Here is a 25,875-nt window from a genome sequence, read left to right on the forward strand (position 1 = left end):
TGCCAGTCTCCTGCTTGCTGCTATGCTTGCCGGTCTTCTCGTCCTCTGGGCACAGGCTGAAGCTCCCAGCTTCCACTGTGGCCAATCTTAACTCTGCTCTCACCATGATTGCAGCGTAGGGATTGGGCAGGGCTGTGAGAAAGTGGCTCTGTATATACTGTTGCCAAATAGGTACAGTGTGTACAGAGTCCACAGTCCCCAGAGGTTTGGCAGAGGTTAAAGTTAGATATAACCTTACTCTCTAAAGTGGTAGCTTGGTCGAGAAGTAAGGCAGTATCAGAGGACAGTGTAAAGCATTTGTTGTACACACTCAGTCAGCAAATGGTCTCACACACTCAAGAACTGAACTCTAGGCCAATGGTTTATATAAAAAAATATATGGTTTTATTTTAGAACCAACAATAGGTATCAAAATATACTTTCTCTGAATGAGATGCTTTAATTAAATACTTTTGCAAAATGTAATTGACTTTTGTAGGTAATAGTTACAGGTTGTTGCAATAGGCAACACAATTTCAAACACAATAATACATTGAGCTCAATGTGAGTTTTAAGTTATTTGCAATAGATTACTTTCAGGATTACTTTTCTAACTCCAGGACTGGATCCTAGATTCAGTCCCTGGACAGGTTTTGGAAACAAGTGAGTAAATTCGTTTTAGTTACTGTTGTGATTTTTAGGCAATATTTTGCTATTTTAAAAGTTGACAGAAGAAATTTCATAGAAAACAGTCAATGATTCCCTATGGGAGAAAATTCAAGTTATAGGTAAAGTATGTTCTCGTTACTTTTGTAATCCAGGGCTGGGCTCCTAGTCTCAGTACTGAGGCCTCTATCTAAAACAGGTAAGTAATTACATTTTCTCAGTTGGTACGATTTTTAAAGAATATTTGTAGTTTGCAAAAATCGACACTTTAGAAATGTCACAGAAAAACAGTCAATGATTTCCTATGGAAGAAAATTGGGTTAGTGATAAGTACGGTTGTGAGTACTTTTCAGGGTCAGTGTTGGGCACCAAGATCCAGCACTGGAATCTTTCCTAATAGCAGGTGAGTATTTACATTTTCGTTACTCGGTTGATTTTAGGTGAATATTTTAAGTTTTAGAAACTCCACACTTAGAAGAAATTTCAGAAGAAAACCAGTCAATGCTACTCTTTCGAAGAAAATTGGGTAATCGGCTTTTGGGTAAGTACTCGACTGGCAGAGTTAAGGTTCTGGGCACAGACTCAGTGGTCTCCCAGGGTTAAGTTGGTACAGTTGTTAAACCCTCAGCGGCACTGGGGCTGCCGGGTGCAGAGTGAGTTAGGCCCAATGTTATCCTATGGGAGGCAGGGGGGCCTTGCTTGGTGGCTGCTGACTTGCAGGCCACGCGGCTGTGGGAGCTGGGCTCCTGGTCATGTGCTCAGTGCAAATGGGGAAGTAGGTAGGAGCAGAAGTTACACTGCCAGGGCCACTCGGGCGGCTGGGTGCAGGGTGCTTTTGAGCCTTCGGGCGCTCAATGGAGTTCAGTGGGAAAGCTCCAGGGTGAAAAAAGGCTGTGTCTTTACTGAGAAGTCCACAAAGTCAATCCAGGACTGGGTCTGGGTTTTGTGAGCCCGCCTGAATCTAATTCTATACTCCTCAGTAGTGAATCCAAATCCCTCAATCAGAGTCTTCCTCATGAGGTCATAGGATCCTGCCTCTGGCCCAGAGAGGGTCAGAAGCCTGTCTCTGCAGTTACCAGAGAACAGTTCCCACAGGAGTTCCCCCCAGAGAGGTTTCTTTACTCTTCTTATTTCACAAGCCCTCTCAAAGGCTGTGAACCAAATTTAGGTACAATCCCTTTGGGGATTTTAGGATCAGAAGTTTCCTCCCTGTCCTTGTTGTTATTATTGCTGCCACCATTGATGGGTGCTAAGCCCATCTCTCTCCTTTCTTTTTCTAGAGTCAGGAGCCTGGACTCTAGATCCAACATTTTGGCCAGCCTTGCTAAAAGGCTGTCCTCTTCACTGGTGGGTCCCCCAGTGATCTCTCTCATACCTGGTTCTCCTGTGTGAACTCTAGGTTCCCCGAAGCTAATTATTGGATTCAAGGGTATGGGGGGCCTTTTCTCCCTAGGGAATAGTGTAGGGGGGTTATTATCCCCCTCCTCTTCGTCCCTTTCCTCATCTGACTGGTCATCACCATGTTCAGATGGGTGGTCCTTAGCATACTCAGCCAAGAGCTCCCGGAACCCTAGTTTGGTTGGATGCAGGCCCATTGGTAAATTTTTAATTTTGCATAGGGACCTCAATTCCTTGAAAAACAAGTGTAGGTAAGGTGTGAGGTCGAGCTCCTCCACCAGGTCCATGTTATTATTTTCACTAATAGCTGGGTTTGTTTGAGTCATTCTAACCTGACAGTTCTAATCCTCTACCCTGACTATAGTGACTTTTATTTTTCTAAAATTCTAATGGGACTTAAGCAAGGCCCTGACAAGACTTTTAGTATTTTGGAAAAGACCAATCAGAATTCAAAAGGCAATTTTAAGAGTTCTGTCGTGTGATCAGATGGTAACCAAGTAGTCCAACAAATGCAAGTTTGTATCCCACCGCTGATCCTCCAGTGTGAGAAAGTGGCTCTGTATATACTGTTCCCAAATAGGTACAGTGCGTACAGAGTCCACAGTCCCCAGAGGTTTGGCAGATGTTAAAGTTAGATATAACCTTATTCTCTAAAGTGGTAGCTTGGTCGAGCAGTAATGCAGTATCAGAGGACAGTGTAAATCATTTGTTGTACACACTCAGTCAGAAAATGGTCTCACACATTCAAGAACTGAACTCTAGGCCAATGGTTTATATAAAAAAATATATGGTTGTTTTATTTTAGAACCAACAATAGGTATCAAAATATACTTTCTCAGAATGAGATGCTTTAAATACTTTTGCAATATGCAATTGACTAATAGTTACAAGTTATTGCAGTAGGCAACACAATTTCAAACACAATAATACATTGAGCTCAATGTGAGTTTTAAGTTATTTGCAATAGATTACTTTCAGGATTACTTTGCTAACTCCAGGACTGGATCCTAGATTCAGTCCTGGGACAGGTCTTGGAAACAAGTGAGTAAATTCGTTTTAGCTCCTGTTGTGATTTTTAGGCAATGTTTTGCTATTTTAAAAGTTGACACTTAGAAGAAATTTCATAGAAAACAGTCAATATTTCCCTATGGGAGAAAATTCAAGTTATAGGTAAAGTATGTTCTCGTTACTTTTGTAATCCATGGCTGGGCTCCTAGGCTCAGTCCTGGGACCTCTATCTAAAACAGGTAAGTCATTATGTTTTCACAGTTGGCATGATTTTTAAAGAATATTTGTAGTTTGCAAAAATCGACACTTTCGAAATTTCACAGAAAAAGTCAATGATTTCATATGGAAGAAAATTGGGTTAGTGTAAGTATGGTTGTGAGTACTTTTCAGGGTCAGTGCTGGGCACCAAGATCCAGCACTGGGATCTCTCTTAATAGCAGGTGAGTATTTCCATTTTCGTTACCCTGTTGATTTTAATTGAATATTTTAAGTTTTAGAAACTCCACACTTAGAAGAAATTTCAGAAGAAAACCAGTCACTGTTACCCTATGGAAGAAAATTGGGTTATTGGCCTTTGGGTAAGTACTCGACTGGCAGAGTTAAGGTTCTGGGCACAGAATCCGTGGTCTCCCAGGGTCAAGTTGGTACAGTTGTTACACCCTCAGCGGCACTGGGGCAGCCGGATGCAGAGTGAGTTAGGCCCAATGTTATCCTATGGGAGGCAGGGGGGCCTTGTTTGGTGTCTGCTGACTTGCAGGCCACGCGGCTGTGGGAGCTGGGCTCCTGGTCACGTGCTCCGTGCAAATGGGGAAGTAGGTAGGAGCAGAAGTTACACTGCCAGGGCCACTCGGGCAGCTGGGTGCAGGGTACTTTTCATCCTTCGGGCGCTCAATGGATTTCAATGTGAAAGCTCCAGGGTGAACAAAGGCTGCAAGCTCGGGCCGAAGATTCTTCAGTTGCCACCACCACTTCGAGAGGTAAGTTGGGTAGTTGGAGGATAGGTAGTCGGGCACAGGGGGCCGCAGGGCGCCGGGTGCAGGGGTGCCTTTTGGTGTCGGGAAATCTTAACCTCTGTTGATCGCGGTTGGGGGGAGGTCCCTGGTTCTGAGGCTGCAGGCGTCAGGAGCGTCAAGGTGAGTCCTTGGGTGCCAGATTCGGGGTCACAGTCGCCGGGGGGACGTCCTCGGGGTCTTTGTCCACTCCGGCACAGGCCAGGTTTGGCGGGTGCAGAGTGTGCAGGGTTCGTGGTTTAGGGCTAATGCCAGGGATTAGAAACTTGCTTTGAGCAGAGCCACTGCTCATGGGAGTCCCAAATGCTCAGAGTTACAAGGTAGCCAGGTCCTCCGGGGTTTGTGAGGTTGCTGGCCACAAGAGGTTCTGGGATTTAGCAGGAGCAGGTTCGAGGGTCGACAGGCCGGTAGGGCTGGGGCCAAAGCAGTTGGTGTCTTTCTCTTCTTAGCAGCTGCACAGCAGGTCTTCTTTCTTCTTGCTCTTCTTTGCTTTTCGGAATCTGCAATCTAAAGAAGGAAGGTTCAGGGTGCCTCTAAATACTAGATTTAGGGGCGTTACAGGTAGGTAAAGGGCAGGGACCAACGGGTCCCTGCCCTGGGGTGGGTACACCCCCTATCCTGCCACTCTCCTGTGGGAGGGGGGCAGTAGCCTAGTTGTGATTGCGTAGGGCTTCCCATCTTCAAATGGCGAACACCCGGAGATGTGCTTCACCTCGCCTCCCCCACCTGAGGGGTAGGGTTGGCAGGCCTGGCCCATCCCTTGTCCTTACTTTGGGTTTCCGGCTAGTCTTCCTGCCAGAGTAGGGGTCAGAACCGGTGGGGGCCAGTTTGCTGGCTACAGCAAGTGGCCTGGAGAAGCTCACAAAGGTGGCATGCATTTGAAGCTTCCCCCTGCCCATCCTTGGGGAGGAGATCTAGCACCTCGCCCAGGATGTGCATTGTTGCAGGCCCAGGAGAGCGGGGGCTCTCCACCCAGGGGTCCAGCAACATGTCTGCGGTGGCAGCCTAGGCAGCCTCCCAGACCATACGTGGATTGTAGGTTAGGTTTCAGGGGGCATCTCTAAGATGCCCTCTATAGTGCTTTGTACATTAAATCCCACACTGGCATCAGTGCGGGTTTAATGTGCTGAGAAGTTGGATACCAAACTTCACAGTCTTCAGTGTTGCCATCATGGTGCTGTGGAGTCCGTGTTTGACGAGCTCCCAGCACCATATACTCTTAAATGGCAGCACTGCACTTACAGTGCCCAGGAATGGACCTGGGGTACTGGAGGGGCACAGGGCTCATGCTCCTGTGCCCACACCACTGGCATAGCGCACCCAGCTAGATGGGTGGCTGATGTATGCCAGGGCAGTGTATGTTGTGGGCATGGCACACAGGGATGTGTGCCATGTGGACTCTTTGTTTTGCCTTGTACCCAGACTCTCAGCCTGCAAGGGCAGTGTGGTTGTGTTAGGGTACAAGGCCTCTAAGGGTGGCACAATAAGTGCTGCAGCCCTTAGAGGCCTTCCCTGGTCTCAAGGCCCTGGGTACCTAGCGTACCATTTACCAGGGGCTGACATGTGGCCAAGGTTTTCCAATTTGTGATTTTAGGTTTATGGGAAGGAACATAGGCCCTGGGCACCTGATTTACAGGAGTCCAGGGCACACTCAGTCAAAGTACATTCAGCAATTCAGCAAAAAGTGGGGGCATACCATGCAAGAAAGATGGCACTTTCTCACAAGGGCGCACTGTTTTTTCGCTCCATTGGGACCTGGGATCCTGTGTCTTCTGGTCTCCCCACCCAGCAACACAGCTGGGATGTAGAGCTGTAAGTGTGCATGATGGTTTGCCCGACCTAAGATGCCCAGCCAAATGGTCATGCGCGCTGACAGCAGGGCCCACCACTCCTCCTCCACCTGCTGCAGAGCTGTGGCTCAGTCCCCAAGACTCTGCCAAAGGACAAATAATAAAATGATCTGCATTTAGACCATTTCATTTTTCGTTTGCCTCTGCGGGCAGTGGGGCAACACTTTTTTGCCATAGCGAAGGAGCCGCCAATGCTAGGTGAGCCACCGATGTGCTGCGCGCGAGCTTGATTTTCCATGAGTAGCTATTCTTGTCTCCAATGTGCATGGCTGTAGGGACAGGCTACCCTGTCTCTCCACTGGGGGCTAATAACTGCACACCAACATTTAGTCGCTATTGGGATTTACCATGAGCTCCTATTCATATATCCCCTTGGCCACGCCCTGCCGGAGGGTGATTGCTGCGGTCATTCAGTACCTTTTGAGCCTGGGTTGCTCAATACAGGACCCATCAATTATATAATATTACAATTGTGTGGCTACTCCAATGTGTATAGTCACTGTCGAGGAATTCCCTTTAAATACGACCCATTATTAAACGTAAAAAAACTGCTAAGTTTTGAAAGCGGCTATGTGTCTCTTGTAAGAGACTAATATTTGGGCTAGGACTTAAAATCCATTTTTCTATAGCTTTTGGTTTGTGCCCGTTGTTGAGGTCATTTACATTAAATGAAATTATCTTCAAATTATCTGTTGCCATAATTACTTAACTCTAATTGTATAGAGCTCCATAATATAATTCCGTTATTCAATAGAGACCTCGTCTATCATATGATCATGAGATCATGGGAAGACCATGAATGGTTAAAGTGTCGGATGTGCTAATATAAAGCTCCAAGACTAAATATGTGCAAAATATCCTACACATGGTGAAAATACGAGCTAATAGGTGAATATGCGTTAGACTTGTGTGCAAGAAAAGCAGACGTGCAGAAAATGCATCTGTTCAGATCTGAGGGAAAAAAAATACAAGTAGGCATCTATATCAGAATCAACAATAACGTATGAGGAAAAGTGGTTTCTAAGCTCCCTCTGCCTGTAAAGTTTCAACAGTTGTTCTACCCCTGAACTCATAAAACCTAAAAGGGGCAGGGGAGAGTATCTTGCTAGGCACAAGTTACTCCCTGCATCAGTAACAAGCATGGGCATATCCAAAAGGTCTCACCTTTGGGACCTTATAAGTATTTAGCCATACAGCACATTATCCTGGGTGCTACATCTACTGTTCTTTAACGTGAAAGTTTTGACACTAATAGGCACTTTATAGAACTATATTAAGAAGTACTTAAAGTGTTATTTTAGTACAACTGGTAGCCTGAACTCGCATATCTGTAAGTGCTTTCATACGAGATAATGAAGAAAAGAGTTTTAGTAAAAAAATGATTTGCCTTCTAAAACAATTTAAGCGAGGAAGCCACAATGCTTCCAGGGTTTCTGATTTCACTTCACCAAGTGTGCATTGAGTTCTAAAGTGAGCAATGAAAATGAGAACCTATGACCTAAGTTTTGAGTAAAAACAATAACCACGAGTATTGTGTAGCGGGAACCCCAAAATATGTGAGCCTGGTGCCGCTGCACTCTGGTGCGTGGTATGGTGCAAGGACACAGGCCATGGTGTTGGAAGGCTGACTTTCAGAGGCACAGCAGAAAGCTGGCTGATGTACAAACTGGGGTGCAGGAGTAACCGCAGGGGTGAAACGCAGCTAGTTATGGTGTAAGACGTGGCACAGGAGTGATGGCTATGGTATAGGAGAGCACGAACAGTGGTGCATTACCTGAACATTGACTGTGGTGAATATCCGAGCCTTGAATGTGGTGTAAAAGTGCTGTCGGTGAAGCACTGGTGCAGGAGCGCTGTGCAACTGGAGCGCTGTATCCGCTGTAGAAGTGCTGGCTGCAGGGCCTGTATTATACGGATACAATGGTTCTGTCGGGGAATTACAATTGCTTTGGGATGTTAACAATATAAATGCATTACATGTAACATGTATCCATGATTTAGGAAAAGCAATGACAACACCCAAGCAATACTTTTGAATCGATATTTTTAAGAAAGAATAATGAATAATTAGGGCTACAAAAATACAATTGACAGAAATGTGAAGAAGAAGTGACATGTAAAGGTGAATACAAACGATACACTTAATACACTTAATATAACAAACACGATTGGGTAGAAGTAATTTTTGGAAGATTGAGTCCATATACTTGATCACATACGCATCCTGTTCATGTATGAATTGGTTTTGGAACTGAGACGTTGTGTGGACTCATGGTGTACGTCGACGTTTCGACCCTATGTTAGGCGCAAAATTTTAAAAAAGCGTCACGGCGGGTCTTCCTCGGGACGAAGGGGTAGAAGTGTAGCCTATGGGGTAGAAAGGAACTTCTTTAAGGGTGTGTATTTGTCATTACAAGTAGTTGAATAAGTGTTCAGTAAGTAATTAATGCTTACCCTGCGCAAAAATCAATCACTGCGCGTGAATTGGGCTTCTAATTAACGAAGGTCGGTATGAATTGACCTAAAGGATAATATCAAAAATGTGGTAGTTTCAGAAACTGGCCTTATCAAGAAAGCCAAGGTTAATAAACACAGTGTGTGTGCTAGATTATATAAATGCAATAAAGGTGAAATAGCTTCAAAAAGCTGTTAGTTGAGATGAAGCTCAGACGACTAAATCGGACTTGGGCCTGAGCACTGGCTGTGGTAAGTGACTGGGTTGCAGCTTTCTGAATCAGCACCTGGGCTGTCTACCATGAACCCTACATCGACGACTGCACCAACACCCTCGCCCTGCTCAAGAAACCCTCCAACAGCCACACCAGCAAGAAAGCCACCTGGTTCACCGAAGGCCTCCAAACAAACATGCCGAAAACTGGAGACAAACTGGATCCGGGAACAACCACCGGACAGCTACGCATCCCACAAGAACGCCACCCACAGACACCATCACCTCATCAGATCCGCCAAAAGGGCCTCACTCAAAGACCGCCTAGTTAACAATGCACACAACAGCAAAGAGCTCTTCAACATCGTGAAGGAACTCTCCAACCCCAACTCCAACACCAACGACATCCCACCTTCGCAAGACCTGTGCGACTCGCTGGCCACCTTCTTCCACCGCAAGATCGCCGACATCCACGACCGCTTCAACGCCACGACCGTCCCGACAACCACTGAGACCTCCGCCCCCACGACCACCACCCGCACCAACCGGCTGCTCTCCTGGACCAACATCAACGATGAGGACACCAGCAAGATTATGAACACCATCCACTCTGGATCACCATTAGACCCATTCACACACCACATCTTCAACAAAACCATCGCACCCCATTTCCGGAAAGTAATCAACATCTCCTTCGAGACAGCAACCTTCCTGGAAAGCTGGAAGCACACCAAGATCAACGCCCTACTCAAGAAGCCCAAGGCGGACCCCAAGGACCTCAAAAACGTCCGGCCCATCTCCCTGCTCCCGGCGAAGGTCATCGAGAAGACCGTCAACAAACAACTGACGGGCTTCCTCGAGGAGAACAGCATCCTGGACCCGTCACAGTCCGGGTTCCGCGGCAACCACAGCACCGAAACCGCCCTCATCACCGATGACATCAAGACCCTGAAAGACAACGGAGAAACAGCGGCCCTCATCCTCCAGGACCTGTCAGCCGCCTTCGACACGGTCTGCCACCGCACACTACGAACATGCCTACACGATGCCGGGATCCAAGAGAAGGCCCTAGACTGGATCACATCCTTCCTCTCCGGCAGAACACAGAGCGTCCGCCTCCCCCCTCCCCCTTCCGCTCCAATGCCACCGAGATCTGCGGCGTACCCCAGGACTCATCCCTTCACCCAACGCTGTTCAACGTCTACATGGCACCTATTGCCCACGTCGCCCGACAACATGACCTCAACATCATCTCCTACGCCGATGACACCCAGCTGATCCTCTCCCTCACCAAAGACCCTCACACCACCAAAACCAACCTCCACGAAGGAATGAAGGCCGTCGCCGAATGGATGAGGAACAGCCGATTGAAGCTGAACCCGGACAAGACTGGGGTCTTCATCCTCGGTTCCACCCCTTCGACCTGGGACGACTCCTGGTGGCCGACCACATTGGGAACAGCTCCAACACCCACCGACCACGTATGCAACCTAGGGGTCATCCTCGACTCCACCCTCTCCATGACTAAGCAGGTCAACGCAGTCTCCTCCTCCTGCTTCAACACCCTCCGCATGATCCGCAGGATCTACAAGTGGATCCCCACAGAAACGAGAAGAACAGTCACCCAGGCCCTCGTCAGCAGCAGGTTGGACTACGAAAACGCCTTCTATGCAGGAACTTCGACCGGAGACTGCTGCAACGCATCCAGAGCGCCTCTGCACGTCTGACCCTCGACATCCCCCGCCGCAGCCACATCACACCCCACCTGAGAGACCTGCACTGGCTCCCCGTCAACAAGAGGATAACCTTCAAGCTCCTCAACCACGCATACAAAGCACAACACCGGACCAGCATACCTCAACAGACGACTCAGCTTCTACACCCCCAGGTCTTTCTCCCACCTCGCCGCCAAGACCTGGAACACCCTCCCCACCCACCTACGGCAGACCCAAGACCTTCTGACCTTCAGAAGACTACTCAAGACCTGGCTCTTCGAGCAGTAGCAGCACCTCCCCAACCCCAGCGACTTGAGACCCTCACGGGTAAGTAGTGTGCTTTACAAGTGATATGATTGCTTGATTGATTAAGGAAGTAAAGATGTTTGTGCTTGCGGGGACCGACTTCTTTTTCATCACCAGGCTCTGATTCAAAGCAAGAGAGGGAGAGGACGAAAAGAAAGAAAGGACGAGAAAGAATAGGATAGCAACGCGAAAGAGAAAGCGTTCATTAAAAAAAGAACTTGCAAGTGTGAAATGAAGAGAGAAGATGTAAAACGTGTGTGACGGGGCGGGCTCGCTGCGTGAACCCGATGCCGAATGGTGGTCTGCAGTGCCTCCACCTCTCCCTCTCGTTTCCTCACAGCAGGATGACTGGCCACAATCCACAACTTTATTGACACCCACGGAGACCGAACCTGGAGACGGTTCCTTTAACCGGGGCTTTCGCTTTGATGAGACTCCGCCTCCGGCCGACGTCAGTGCATTTCAACCAATAAGAACAGGGGAATCCTGGAAGACTAGGTGTGTCACCACCGGAGCGGAGGAAGTAGATTCGGGATCCGGAGTATTTCGGGTGCATCGTGAAACATCCGACGAGGACGAAGGAGAGCGAGGAACAAGACCATCAGCCGCTGAGGAGAAGCCGGGAGGCCAACGTCCCCACGCATCGCCGAGCCACGCTCCCGGAGGAGCGTGGCTGGCACAGGTAGGAGATAAGTTCTCAGGGTGGGTTGGGAGGAGGGGTCATCCGACCATCTAAGCCGTGAGCCTTGCAATCCCTGATTTTAACCCTCACGCCACACTGGTTCCCCACTCGAGCACTTGACCTTCGTATCCCATTGTTCACCCGTTTGCTTCACAACGTGCACAGAGTGTGGTGTCTCCTTCACTCCCGGTCCCTCTTGTCGGTGAAATACACCGGACAACATCCTGACACTTTTGTTTTCCTTTTTCTCCCGTAAACCGTTCCTCGCTTGACGGATCCGGACGGAGCCCAGAGATTGGTCCCTGAAAGCAGGAAGACGAAACGGAAACCCCTCAGAGAAGGCGAAAAGCAGCCAGCAAAACGGATCCCGCCCAGTTTGCCACGGAAAGACTAACAAGTCGGCACAAGCGTGTCTTCCATTCAATAAAACCCTATCTAAGCAGACCTGCCTCACGACTTGTTAATCCTACCACGCCACAACGTGGTAGAAGAAAACTGCACTGGGTGGATTCTAGATCAGGTGGCATTGGTCTTCAATTACATGCAGTCAATCCTTTCTTTATAATTATGCATTACAACTTCTTAATATCGGGAATGAAATATCAGTTTTTACGGTTGCTCTAAACATTTTAACAGGGACGGCTGAAAGCCTAAATTAGTCGTGTCCTGCCAAGAATCCTTGAAATTTAAAGAGATCTCCCCGACAGATAAATGAATACAGTATATTACCGGTTTTATGGTAAATGTGCCTCACAAGAAATGCACATCACCAAACTAGAGCCAAGAGGCCAAGTACGTCAGGTACACTTCCCAATAACATGAAATCCAAAATATATAAAGATCTTTCTCCACTATGCATAGCCGCAATGAGGCATGGACCACCTGAACTCCACTAGATGAACACCCCAGACCCGTATGGAAAGGACGCCTGTGCTCAGATGGCATTAAAAGACTACACAAGTGGCAGAAATATGTTCTATAAATATGCCCAAATACAAACAAACATTGAAAATGTCTGGAAAACGCATCCTTGACGTAATTATACAACAAATTCTGGTATCCAGTTTAGACTGCAAATAATGCAACGGATAAATTGCAGAGGTGGGATGCAGTTTATACTTCCTAGAAAATGATGCGTAGGCCAAAGTTACACTTCTCTCGACATCCACCATCAAGATAATAAATACATTTAGAGTCAAAGAAAATACTTTGGTGTATATTTAAAGAATGGCTGTGCATGTCATAAGTTACACTCCCTTCTTCGGTTTTATCAATGCCGAAAATTCTAGAAACGTGCTATCAAATGACTTTTTTAATTTATGCCTTATTACATAAAAATAAAATATTCATGGTCCTGCGGTACAGGTGTTGACATCGGCTACAAGTGTTAAATTTTAAATAATGCACAAATAAATAAATCGACACGCAAAAATAAAAGTGAATGGTTCCATTTAGTCTAGCTTCTCAGAGATGCTCTGTCAAATGAAAAATATAGCAGTCTTCACTGACCTGCTAGCTTTTGTTTAAGCTTGTTTTGTTTGCTGTAAATTAAACATTCAGAACCACAAATCCGACTACTTCAAAGCAGAGATCGACTCCTCTTAATAGTAATTCCATTTCTCGCACTATGTTCCTATGCTTTTTTCACATCGCTCAAATCGCCTTTCCAACCCGGCCGTCATTGCCAATTGCACTGAACTACCCCTCCGTTCTAGTCCGATCTCTAGGTTTTGCAAAAATATGCGTTTCGCGTACAATAAAGAAAAGTGTCCTGTTGTGACATCATTACAATATTTGCATATCCATGACCCCGCCTTTTCAATAGAATTAAAGGTAATGTTGTTGCAAAGACTTTTTGTTAAAGTGTGAATAAGTGTGGATAATTCACTAGACATCAAGGACTACTTAAACAGTAGCAATAGACGAACTCACGGTAAAAACCACCATTACTTTGAAATATAATGACATGTAGACTTTATATGTCAGCTCGATCAGCTTCAAGTTTGTGCTCACTTGTGCAGCACATATACTGAAATTCGAATTTGTAGCTTAAGTAAACAGTGAGTGGCCACGAGCGCCGGGTGACTCAACCCATAGAAGCACAGGGCATCAGTGGGCACACAAAGCCCCCACACATGCTCCATTATGACATAACATGAAGGACAAGATAATGGAGCGCACATAGCCAAGATCGCATGTGTGAAGAGCTGTACAGAATTTTTCTTTAAAATGCCTGAACAGAAAGTAAAATAAAAAAATAAAGCCTACAGGTCCTGGGTCGATATCCAGGGGAGTGAACGAGGTGTGAAAAAGAGGGATCAGGAAGACAAATGACTTACTAGCAAGCAAGGAGTTTGAAAAGACAAGTGATTTAGACAAATAGTGATGGTAGAAGTTCAAGACCACAAAGTACATACAACAGATCATCCTGACAGTGCAAGCGCTGTCTAGGCTCTACCTAAAAATGGCCAAAGTCACTTGGCACCAACTGTCTCGTTCTCAATACTGGCAATGATTACTGACCGAGATTGGGCCTCCCGATCCACTCTTTCGCACCGTCCCACCGTCTGGCTAGAATAACCCCAACTGAATCTAGCCCCAAACTTGGCCTGGCAATCACTCATCAGGGTTTGACAAGGAGAAGAAACGCCAGGTGCTAAATATCCAGCTCAAACCAATGGTTCCTCCTTCCCACTGCATTTTGCAGCAGTTAAAGCAACAGCATATCTCTTGGGAGCGCAAGCCAAGAATGTCAGATTCATTGCCATCTTCGTATTCGATGGAGGAGAAACCATGGACACCAAGAAGCTGGAAGTTTTCAGCACTCCCATCAGCCCCCCACAATACTTATATCACACTTTGGTGCACAATAAGAAACACAAATAGACAACCATTCCCGCCCCCTCCTCCATTCATATGGGGCACTATTGGGCACTTCTGCCAGCATAAATGCATATTATATGAACAGCCTTTCCCACTGTCCTTTGAGTCTGTGGCATCATGCCGTTTTATCCTTTTCCTTTTTCTATTTTTTATTTTAATGCTTCAATCCCACCTATGTCACATACAGCTGTAGAATTTGTTACAGGCTGCGTCGGGGAACGCCAAGGGCCCAGCGACCTTGCTGACTCCCCATGTGCAGCTCCTTTCATCTGCAGGAGCGGACATCTTGCTTTTGAATCCTACCGCGGCAGGAGCAGCTCTGTTTTGCTGGGCATGAAGGCACGGGCATTGGTGGGTAACTGTTCCCTGCCTTGGGGATGATGTCTGGGAGGTAGAAAGGGGCATAAAGTACGCACAGGGAGGTGAATGCTTCGTCCCTGAAAAGAATACTAGCGGAATGATTGCACTGACCCCTTGGCCCTAGCCCATCCTGGGGGTAATTCAAAGACGGTGGCAGCTGGCATTTACCAGCGGTGGGGGGTAGGAGGGGAGCTTCACGAGGGAATGGGAGGGAGGAGATATGAAGTGAAAATAAAATACACTTACCTGTCTGCCGCGCTGCTGCCAACCCTCTCTTGGTCCTTTTCGCCCACAGGGCACGAAGCACCTGGCTGCTAGCTTCCCGATAGCGAGTCACATTTGCTTAGCGCCGATCTACGGCGATCAGCCAGAGAATGGGAGGCTGGACATGTTCTCCGTGCAGGCTGTAATGCAGCCTGCATGGAGAACATACAAAGTGCGCATGGCGGTTTGACCAGGCCGAGAGGGCCGGCCAAAGCGTTGTGCACATTTCGAGTGGGCAAACCACTCATCCCCTGCCCTGCTCTGAGAGCAGCCTGCTGCGCCCCAGCTGAGCAAGGACGTAAAAATAAAATGATAATAACAATGAGTTATCATTTTATTTTTTCCTTTTTGGCCTTCTCAGTGGGGCGACGCTCCTCCGCCTTAGCAGAGGAGCCGCCACTGTTCAAAGAACTCTGGTGGGGGCTGCCGGGAGTCTCATTCTTAAATTGGAGATGTTGAAGATTACCGGCTTGACCTTGAGGAGGCCATCGCTATGTACATCCTTACCTGTGGTATGTGACGGCGAGTACGGTCCTTAATGGGTCGGGTCACAGGAACATTTGTGCTGCCTTTATTGGTGTACATAGGTAGTCACAATGGTTGTAACTTGTACTTTTTTGTCTTGTGTTCTCTGTTCCACACATGGATGAAGGTGAAGAACGCAGCTCATGAAATTATTTTGTTGCATTGCTAGGACAGAGTGGCAGAGTCTTGCTGTCCCGAGAACCCTCACAACCACCTGTGCGTGGAGAAATGATGCCTTGGCCACCCCTCCTTTAGACAATGCCCCCAAGATGTATGCACCTAAAATCCAACAGCTAGTGGATGACATTGCTGGCCTGACGCTGCTTGAGATCTCCGAGCTGAATGAGCTGCTAAAGGTATGTGGGGTGGGGGCTATTCAGCATTCAGTGAATTGGAGGATGTTTTTTATTTGGCTCTCGGTGGGCAGGACACAGTTTACTACAAAGTGCCTTCTTGACCAATATGGTGGAAGAGATGGAGCCATAGTGGCTAAGGTGCTTACCTAGATACTTGGGTGACTGGATTCTAATCTCATAACTAGACCAAATATATGTGTAAAGAAAAACTATTCATTCTAATGCCTAGGGCTATCAGTTATGAAATTTATAACTGCCGACACACTCCTCATTTCACTCTAATTTCTGTATTTTAATGTCCGATGCCCTCCACCCTCAATATTTTTATTTTTGCATCAGTGCATGTTGAGTTCTCCTGCCACAATGAAAATGCTCCATTTAAAGAATTGTTTTGCTCCTGAAACTATATCTGCATTATATCAAGTTCCCAAAATAAGTACATATGTCTTGATCAGCTACTACCCTGAAGTAGCTGAAAAGGGTAAAGGGGTTTGAATAGTATGGAGCACTTCTTGGCTCGGAAGTCTATGGCTTGAGGGTTCACTTAGATGTGGCCTCTTTCTCCACTTGAATTTGTAGCATTTGTTTTCTTCTTTCTACTAGAAAACTCTGAAGATCCAGGATGTGGGAATGATGCCCATGGGAGCCGCATTGCCAGGAGTGGGAGGACAGCAGGCCCCCGAGGTACTAATGAGCACTTATCGCTGCATATAAACAGTATTACTCACTCAACCGAGTGTTGCCCAAATGGCTCAGCAACTCGTAACTGTATGTTCATTTCTGCAGGCCGCGGAGGAAGATACTCCAGTGAAGACTGAAAAGACTGAATTTACTGTGAAACTGACTGAGTTCAATGCAGCAGATAAAGTGAAGTTGATCAAGGAAGTAAAAAATTGCATGCAGGGTCTTAACCTGGTGCAGGTGAGTAGAGTGATGCAACAGTGTCCAGGGACCGTGTTGATGTGAGCACTATATTACTTTTTTGTGTATAACAAAACCTACTGTGGCATTTGTCCCCAGAAGCTGTCAAGAGGCTGCTCAGAATGTAACCCCGAACATGTTCTTTTTGTTTTAAACACAAACGTTATTGCATTTTTAAATACAAGGAAGTAGTACCACCCGGTACCGATTTAATGAAACATTATATCCACATTGTCCACAATTCGATAAGATCAAATGCAGGACACAATTACAGATACATGTAAGATCTAGTTTAGAAAATCAGGCTAGATTTACATTGGGTATTGAAACATCAGACAATGCAATCCTTAAACTATAGCAAACAACCCTCGCCCACCCTGCCCCCCAACCTGACATTGTCATTATATCAATAGGTATATCCGTGAAATGTAAATGGATTGTGATGGCAAAATTAGAGCATGGGCATTAGGGGTGATGTTCGCACCGTAGCCTGATGTCCACAGCGGGGTAAATCATGAGAGCTAGTCTGTGGCATGCAGTGACATATGTAGGCGTATCTGGGTGGTGCAGGTGAGTACAGGGGACAGAACCTCTCTGTGTAACGGCCGCAATAAGCTAGGAGGGTTTGCTCATCCAGCAGATAATGCACTGCTGGTGACAGTTGAACTTTGAAAGATTCTAATAGTGCATCCCATTCCAACGCTACAGGTCGCTTCGGCAAGTACCCTATACTCCTCCCTACGTAAGGCTTCGCTTTTCGCCAGTTCCAGTGCTCTACTTTTGTCCGCCATTGGGAAACTAGTTGCGTAGCCGAAGATTTTCAGCGCCGCATCAATAGAATTTTAGCCAGTAAGAGCACTGGGTCAGCGAAGGGCTAGATCACTGGTGCATTAGGGTCATGGGTATAAGCCTAGGATGCACTGTTCCACCTTTTGCCAGCGATCCCAGTCAGCCAGGTCTGAAAGTGCAACTCGTATGTCTGTCCCGTGAGAGGACAGTGAGGGTCAGGCCAACAGCATGTGCAAGAGATCAACGTCTGGAGGCCGACAGCTGGTGCATGCAGGGGACACTGCAGGTAATATCGAGTGTAGCCTGTGCGGTGTAAGGTAGGCACGATGGAGGATGGAAAACTGGATTAATTTGAATCAGGAGTTAAAGGTGACTTTTTGGGGGTTATTCAAGGAGGAAGGACCAGGGCCGTTTCTCATTTGGCTCACAGGGAGTTATGGGAACCATCAGGTGCGAGCAGAGCCCTCTGTATAACCAGTGAACCAGATGGCTGCTGTGTCCCATTGTGTTTATTGCCTGTACATGGTCTTCCGTGCCTGCTTGGGCACCGTCTGGCACCCAGTGCTGACAAATTTAGCGCCTAGGCTGGCATGTGTTAGAAAGTGCTTCTGGCAAAACCTGGGCATGTTTTAAGTCAGAGTGACAAAGAATCCTGCCTTTTGCGAAAAGAGCCCCCACGGTCGTGTCCCATCTTGCCCTCTTCCCCCTCTCCCAGGAACGTAACCTTCTCACTGTGAGAGTACCTGAAGATGTTGGGAGGCCGTTTAATGGAATGTTGCGGGCCTACGGTACCCTGGGGGCAGAGTAGCGGAGTGACAACTTTCAATATGCAAGGGCAACGCGCAGTAGTAAGGGGCCAGAAGAGGGTAGGGTGGAATCTGGGCAGAGGAGCCTGTATAGGGTGCCCTAGTCGAGCATGGTGTTCGGGTATCCGATTTCTGTAAGGTTATGATCCGCTAACCAATAGGAGAGCCATTCCAGCTTTCCTGCCAAGCAGTACGATTTCAAATCTGGGGCACCAAGCCCGCTTTGTCGATGTCGTAGCTGTAATTTGTGCAGGCTAACCCTACGACTGCCATTTCCCCAACCTAAATCAATCAGTAACTTGTTCAGTAGTTTAAAAGTCCGGGCTAGAACCAGAACGGGCAGATTCACAAAATTGTAAAGAAGTCAAAGTAGCGTGACCATCTTCGCTAGGGTCAGGTGGCATACCACCAATATGGTAAAGTGATCCCGAAACTGATTTGAGATTTAAGGAATGTGATTGTTTTTGGAGATTGCATTCCAACAAATCCAGTGCCCTATGATAAATCTGTATTCCTAAATAGCGTAAGTGTGGGTTGCTACCTGTGTGTGACCTCGCCAAAGGGGAGAAATGGTCTTTCATAGGTGTCTTCAAATAAGAGGAAGTAGGTTTTGTCAATGTTGAGGCGGAGAACATGGAAAACAATCAGGAGTTCTCAGCCATGTCTGTTCGGAGGACCCTCATATACAGTATCATATCGTTGGCATATAACGATATAGCATGTCTTGTGGGACCTATAGGGATCCCCCAACCCTGTGCGTCTTGCCGAATTCTTTGCGCCATGGACTCCAGCCCAAAACAAAAAGTAATGGGGACAGTGAAGAGACGTGTCTAGTAATGCGAAATATCTAGTATGAAGAGTAGATATGTGGACCCGTCTAAGCCCCTGCGGTGGGAGAGGTGCACAAAGTTGTATCCAGCAAATGTAATTGGAGGGAATGCCAAAACCCTTAAGGGCTTCAAGCATAAAGTCCCAGCCCAGTGTTTTAAAAGCCTGTCAAGAGATCTAAAGAGAGGTATCCCGCAATGATTTGATGTAAGCAGCATATGTTGAGGGAAGTGTTGCGACGTGATCAAAGCAGCCTTAATCCATGTGTAGGAGTTGAGAGTAGAGGAAGTAGCCTGCGCACAAGTAATTTGCTCAAGATTTTGTATTCAGTGTTAAGCAAAGATAAAGGCCTGTAAGAGTGCATGTTAGATGGGGGCTAACCTATTTTTAAAAGAGAGATGACCTGTTCTTGTCTTGTGGTGGGTAGTAGCGTTCCCTCTGCCAGAGAGGACTTGTAGAGCCGTTCCAGTTGTGGAACCAGTCGTTTAGAGTAGGTGGTATAAAATTCGATGGGCAGGCCATCAGAACCTGGTGTTTTGTTTTGAGAGAATCTTTAAGGCCCTCACAAATTTCGCCAGGGGTTTTAGAGGTTCCCATGGTCTCCCTGTCTGTAGCTGATACTTTGGGCAGCGTCAACAGTTCTGAAAAGGAAGGTATGGCTGCTGGGTCCATGGGGGTGAGGGGCGGGGGGGGGGGTGGACTGGGTAGTATAAAAATCACAATATGCCACGTTGATCTCCACCTGGGTGTTGAGAGTGGCACACTGCTGCATGGTTACAGTGAGGATCGGTGTAGGTAGAGGCACAGGGCAAATCATGTAAGCCACCAGTGGACTTGTTGGCTTCGGAATGGCTCTTCTGCAAATAGCACTTATAGTCAATAATTGTCATGCGCTCAAGTAGCTCAGCGTAGTCGATTCTGGTCTCTTGTAGCCTTGGTGCGTGTACATTATCTGCCACTGCAGCCCATTCAAGATGGCCCAACTCTGGTAAGATCCAGAAGAATCATTTTGCAGGGGCCTATGACTGCATGAATTGCTGTCCCCCGCACCACCACCATGAATGCCTCCCATTCAACCAATGGAGAAGAGGCCATATTAGAGTTTCCTGTGAAATAGATATCGATTGCTCTGGGCAGGGTCTCCCGGAAAACATGGTCCTATAGGAGCAGCGGCTGTATTCGCCAGGTGGGTATTGAAGCTGGTATTCTGCCCCATGATAATGGGAGTTCCAAGGGGTTCTGATCGGATAGCGTTTTCCCTAGGTGTAACTCTAATTTGGAGTGAGGTAGTGTAAAGAATCCTATTAAGGCATGGGGGAGAATGAAACGAGTATTCGCCATGCCAGCATCAGAGAGGTCTACCCATTGCTGTAGGGCCCTGGCCTGATGCGCCAATCCATTGTTCGGCAGAGTGGGGTGGGAGCGGTCCAAGTGGATATCTACTACCGAATTGAAGTCCCCTCTTATAATGCAAGGATAATGTGCCCAGTCCACAAGGACCGTGGACGTGTGTGTTAGAAGGATGTCCTGTCCCGAGTTGGCGAAGACTGAAAAAGGAGTCCCTGCACGCACTCCAATTGCTGCACCCCGCGTGAGTGCAGAATAAGAGGTGTGGGACATCTGAACCCTCCATCTCCTACTCCTTTTAAGGGCCACCGGGGTAGTGAGGCGGGTCTTTTGCAAGTATACTATGTGTGCCTGACGACGTAACTGTACCTTTTTTGGGCAAACCCTTTATCCCGAACATTCCAAGTGATCACACTATATTTACATCCAACATCCTGCGATAAGAGTGAAATCCATATTTTCTCAAACATACGAGTGTACCATAAACATAAAGCACATGCGACGATGTAATGTAACTAACTACTAACCCCCAATTCTAGGTCCAATGATGAACATTAGTTCGACCAAAACTGTAAGAAATGTATATAAACAAAATAATAAAGAGGGCCTACACCCATGGGGTGTGTGAATGTGAGCCTGCGAAGGTGCCCTGGTTTGAGCTAGAGCACTATTGAGGACCTAGTAAACGACCAGGACCGGAGCCCCGGTTCCCAGTACTCTTAAGGGGACATCATTCATGGGAGATATCTGAACTAGTCCCAGTTTGTTTGGGTGTCCCCCAGTAACATATGTGCTGTCATAGGACCAGCACAGATATGTGGATATCCACAGCAGTGATTAGCAACAATACAGTCAGATAGTGAGGGGGCAATCAGAATGTCAACATCATTTGTATGCAATAATAAAAAGAGAAATAAAGGGCATAAAAAACAGGGTGGTACTGCCTCTCGCTGGTCACAGCAGGGCAAGGGAGGTCTCCCACTCTGCAGTACTCACGAGTTTCAGCCCAGGAGATCATTAGCAGTCTGTGGGGTGATTGAAGAGAACAGTGCCATGCTGCCCTCTGTATCCGATTCTGTCTGGCTACCTGGTGATGAGCTGGTACTCGTGTGCGGTTCAGTGTGTTGCAGAGAAGTCGCTGCGTGGCTGTTGTGCCCTAGGCGATGTCGGCTGCAGAGTCTCAGATCTTCGTAAATTGGAGAAACGCTGCACTACTCAATCCCATGCTGCCTCCAGAGTGTCGAAAAAGAGGGATCGATGCCTGTGATTCACTTTGTCTGGGAACAGTAGAGCGTAGGTGAGCCCTACTGTACGTATTTGACGCTTTACTGTGTGATAGGAGGATCTTTGACGCTGAGATGTAAGCGTATAATCCAGGAATAAGCAGATCCGGATAATGTCCTTTATGATGGGTGGCAACTTTCTTGCGCTATGTACAGTACGTCCCGGTCTTTTACATTTTGTATGCGGACCACAATGGGGTGTGATGGGGCACCCGGTGCTGGCCTCCGTGCCGGCACCCGGTGTGCTCTCTCCAATGTAAATGTATCCAACAAGCCGGATGGTGCGACCGTGTTCCAGGGCCAGTTCTCCACATAGTGTGGCGTTGGGTCCCTTAGCATCTTCTGGCATCCCAAAGATTTTTAGGTTTTGTCGTACCTGCCTTTCTGTGTCTTTTGCTCGCTCTTGGAGTATGTCAGCTTGCCTACGGAGTTGGGCAATGGTGGATGACTGTTCAGTTTGTCAGAGTGTTAAGGAGGAAAGAGTTGTTTCATTAGCTTTCAGTCTGTCAGACAACTTTCTGTGGTCATCTTTGGCGATGGCCACTAGCCCTTGTTCAACCTGGGCAAGACCACCATATTTCTTGGCACATACAGTATGCCCGCAAACTCCTTATGCAAACATGTTATTCTGCAAAGTTGAAGTGTTTTGTACAATACTGATTTAATGAAAACACACAGCCTACAAAAGCGTTTGTGCAAGAAATAATTTGCTATTTCTTGCACCCTCACGAGGCAGGATCAGCATACACATTACTTCACCTACAATTAACAGCAATTGCTGCTTATATTCAAAATGGAGAACACACTTCTTGCTTCAAAGTTCCCACCACGAAGGCATTCATGCAGAACTTTAAGAAATTAATTCCTCCAAAGGCGCCACCATTCCCTGAATGGGACCTTATCGTGGTGCTTATGCAGCTCTTGAGGGCACTCTATCAGCCTCTTAACACTTGTGCAATGCATTACCTTCCTGTTGGTGATCCCTTCCCTATGAAAAGTCAGTGACTTGCAGGCTCTCACTGTGGAAGAGACTTCCATTAGATTTCATACAGTTAGGATTTTCCTTGAGACTAATACTTTTTAACTTCCCATGGTGGTCGCACCGTTCATGTCAACCAAACCATTGAGTTACCAAGTTTCTTCCTGCTCCCAGTCAGTGGCAGAATTATACACACAATAGGCACATCACTTAAATGGTTCCCATCTAGACACATTGTCCTATTTTCATGCTATCAGTATTACAACTTTGAGAGCTCTATGACATCCTGAGTACTCCATGGCCTGCACACGTTTAAAGTGGTTTTATGTTTAAGGACATTTTTTACTACAAATTTAATTTGACATAAACTGTAATTGGAAAAAATATTGCGATTTACCCAATTTGCTTTACAGCGTGAATATTTTCTGAATTCACATGTTTTGCATTATTCTACTAACTAAAGGTTTGTTTTGAAATGTCCTTTTTTCTGGGGGGTTGAAGCTTAGAGCTGGGCGGGGTCTCACTTCTCAGGTGTTGACCAGTAGGTAGCCCCCTTTGCCCCATGACGCCAGAGGAACCCCCCAAAGCACCTGTGTGTGATCGCCATCTACATTTTCTGCTGTTGCATATGGCAGCAAGGTTCACAGCTCCATGGCAAGCCCCGAAAAGCACCAAAAGAACACCTAAGACCACCTCTGAAAATAAAAAGCTTTTCTATGGGCTTTGACCACTTAGTTGGAGAATGAACACTAGTTGTGCAGTATTGGAGGTGGGAATCCGGCTCGGGCCTTGAAGGGATAGAGAACACATTCTGTTAAATTTTCCCCAATTGCCACCAGGGTGTCGTGGTGAAAGACAAACCCAATATGTGCAAAACACCACCAGACAGAGGGGGGTTGAGCGTGTGCTGAGTTCCTTCCCCAAACCTTTAAAGTCAGGGGGAAACAAAGGTTGTCACATTATGCCAGGACAGAATTAAGACCATTCCAAAAGTTCCTTAAGGACTGAAGACTGTCCATTGTGAAGAACATTGCCGAAGACATAGAGATTGCTCATAGAACAACAAAGAATCGACACACGCAAAGCCGAGGGGGGGGGGGATGAGAACACAGACAAGGGGGTGGAAACACCAAAAAAACTTTCCCCAGATAACTGAAACAACTGAACAGATACATTTGTGGTTGAAATCCTTGAAAACCACCACAGCACCGAAACAAAAGGTAGTCCAATGCAGAGTCTTAGACTACCATTGGTTCAAAATAAAGGACTGGTGAGTGCACTCCATCTTAACCTGCCTCAACGTTGAAAGGTGATCAAGACAGGGTGAAGAACAAGGAGCCGAATGACTATCAACTCCAAAAAGGGGAGAGGCAACAGTTGATGCTGAAAAATGAGGAAAGGACGTTGACAAATCCCTCCAGGGAATGCAAATCTCACAAAATCCAGCAAGGAAAACAGAGCAGGTACAACAATAGGAATAGCTTGATCCTCCTCCAACACCTTAACCCCAAGAGGAGGAGAAGTTTTTTTAAAATAAACTTTATTTACCATTTTCATGTTCAATCACAACCAACCGGTATTGATTCCTCAATGCAGCAGTATAGAAACATATCAGTCTGAGCAAATACAGTCTTTAGGAAGCACAAAAACACTGTCAGCCAGGGGCAACATGTACATGACACACTGTGAGTCCAAAGATCCCCTCGCCCACGTCTGTCTCCCATCCAACACATAGTATGAATCATTAACAGCATGGTAATGAAGGGTTAACCCACCCGAGTGGGAGCTATCCCTGCAGGCGGTTGTGACGGAGGGGCTGGCTCAATCTCTAGCAAATAGCACTTCAGTGGGCCCCAAATATCCTTGGGTCTGGATGTCAAGGTTTGGGTTGTTGCAAACAACTCACATTTTGTATTACAATAAATGAGGCTAGTAAGCCAAGCTTTTGCTGTGGGGGTGTCTATATTTCCCCAGTTCAGTGTGATCTCCCACTTGGCAAGCAATAGAGCAATGGAAATAAATCTGCGCAATTGCTAAGTAAACTTGCGCACATACCCCAGCAGGGCTACTTCAGGCACAGGGCTAATGTCCGAGTCATACGCGATAGGATCATGTAAACTTCTCTCCAATAATTCCCTATCTTTACGCAATTCCATGTCATGTGGGAGAAGTCTGCCCTATGTGCTTCGCACATAGGGCACGCGTGTGGTCGCGAAGGAGCAAAGGAGTTGAGCTTCACGGGGGACATGTATGCCCTCCACAGGAACTTGAAATCTATCAGTTTATGTCGGCTGTTCAGGGAGACTTCTTTGGTCTGAGTGCAGCAGAAGGCCCATTGAGGGTCGCGCTCACAGATCTCACAGATCTTGGTGTCTCTGCTACTCTGCTAGGTAAGGTAGGCATACAGGCTTTGTACAATTTGGAGATGAGGTGATTCCCCCCCTCCTTTGCTGGTGATCAGTATTGTGAGTGGTGAGGAGGAGTCAGGCACTAATGGGAACTCAATGATTTGCGCTCTAAGCGCACTAAGAATCCTACTTAAATTGAAGTGATCCATGAAGGATGCTTCGCTGAAACTCGCTGCCTCTGAGCTAGAGAAGTTATGTCCCCCCCCGGAAAGAGATCTTCCGCTGTATCTAATAAGTATGTAGTGAGTGTGTGTTGAATCAGCTTTTCCTCTGTGATGGGTAACCATGGGTTGTTAACTATCGGGAGTGCAGAGGAGTAGAAGTGTGTCCGCCTGTCACACATGCTAACTTCTTCCAGGGCCAGCCGTTAGTGGACACAGTCTGAATATCTCTGGGGTCTCTTGGGAATCCCTTTGGCAAAATCATTCTCAACCTGCCAGGGAGCACAAGATCTGCCTCATGTTTAGAGTAAGGAATACGTGAATCAGGGTGGTACCAGGAGTGTGCAAAACTGCATTGTGCTACTAAGTATTAGATCTGAAAGTTAAGGACCCCAAGGCCCCCCCGCTTTCATATGGAAGGGTCAAAGCGACCCAGCTGACCCTAGCTCTACCCCCTACCCAAGTCAGCCTAATGAGATGTGAGTGAAGAGTACGAAAGAAGCTGTTAGGCAATGGGATGTGAATATTATGGATTAGATATAAAAATTTGGGGAGTACCACCATCTTAATAATCGCCACTCATTCGGCCAGTGAGAGAGGGAGCTTTTTCCAACGTTCCACCTGTTGCTCAAGTGTATGCAGAGCGGGGCCATAGATCAGTAAAATGATCTGTTCTACCTCTC

At 46.9% G+C, this 25,875-nt stretch overlaps 1 protein-coding gene across 1 annotated transcript in view; it reads left to right on the plus strand.

Annotated features, from left to right (window-relative positions):
• The window catches only part of MRPL12 (mitochondrial ribosomal protein L12), an 89,783-nt gene that overhangs the window by 28,783 nt on the left and 35,125 nt on the right, over positions 1-25,875 (plus strand). Inside the window, exons 2-4 of the mRNA XM_085617516.1 lie at positions 15,484-15,670; positions 16,274-16,354; positions 16,457-16,591. Coding sequence (XP_085473642.1) covers positions 15,484-15,670; positions 16,274-16,354; positions 16,457-16,591 — 403 coding nt within the window. The remainder of the gene's footprint in view (positions 1-15,483; positions 15,671-16,273; positions 16,355-16,456; positions 16,592-25,875) is intronic.

Source organism: Triturus cristatus, chromosome 7, assembly GCF_964204655.1.
Source record: "Triturus cristatus chromosome 7, aTriCri1.1, whole genome shotgun sequence".
Lineage (NCBI taxonomy): Eukaryota > Metazoa > Chordata > Amphibia > Caudata > Salamandridae > Triturus > Triturus cristatus.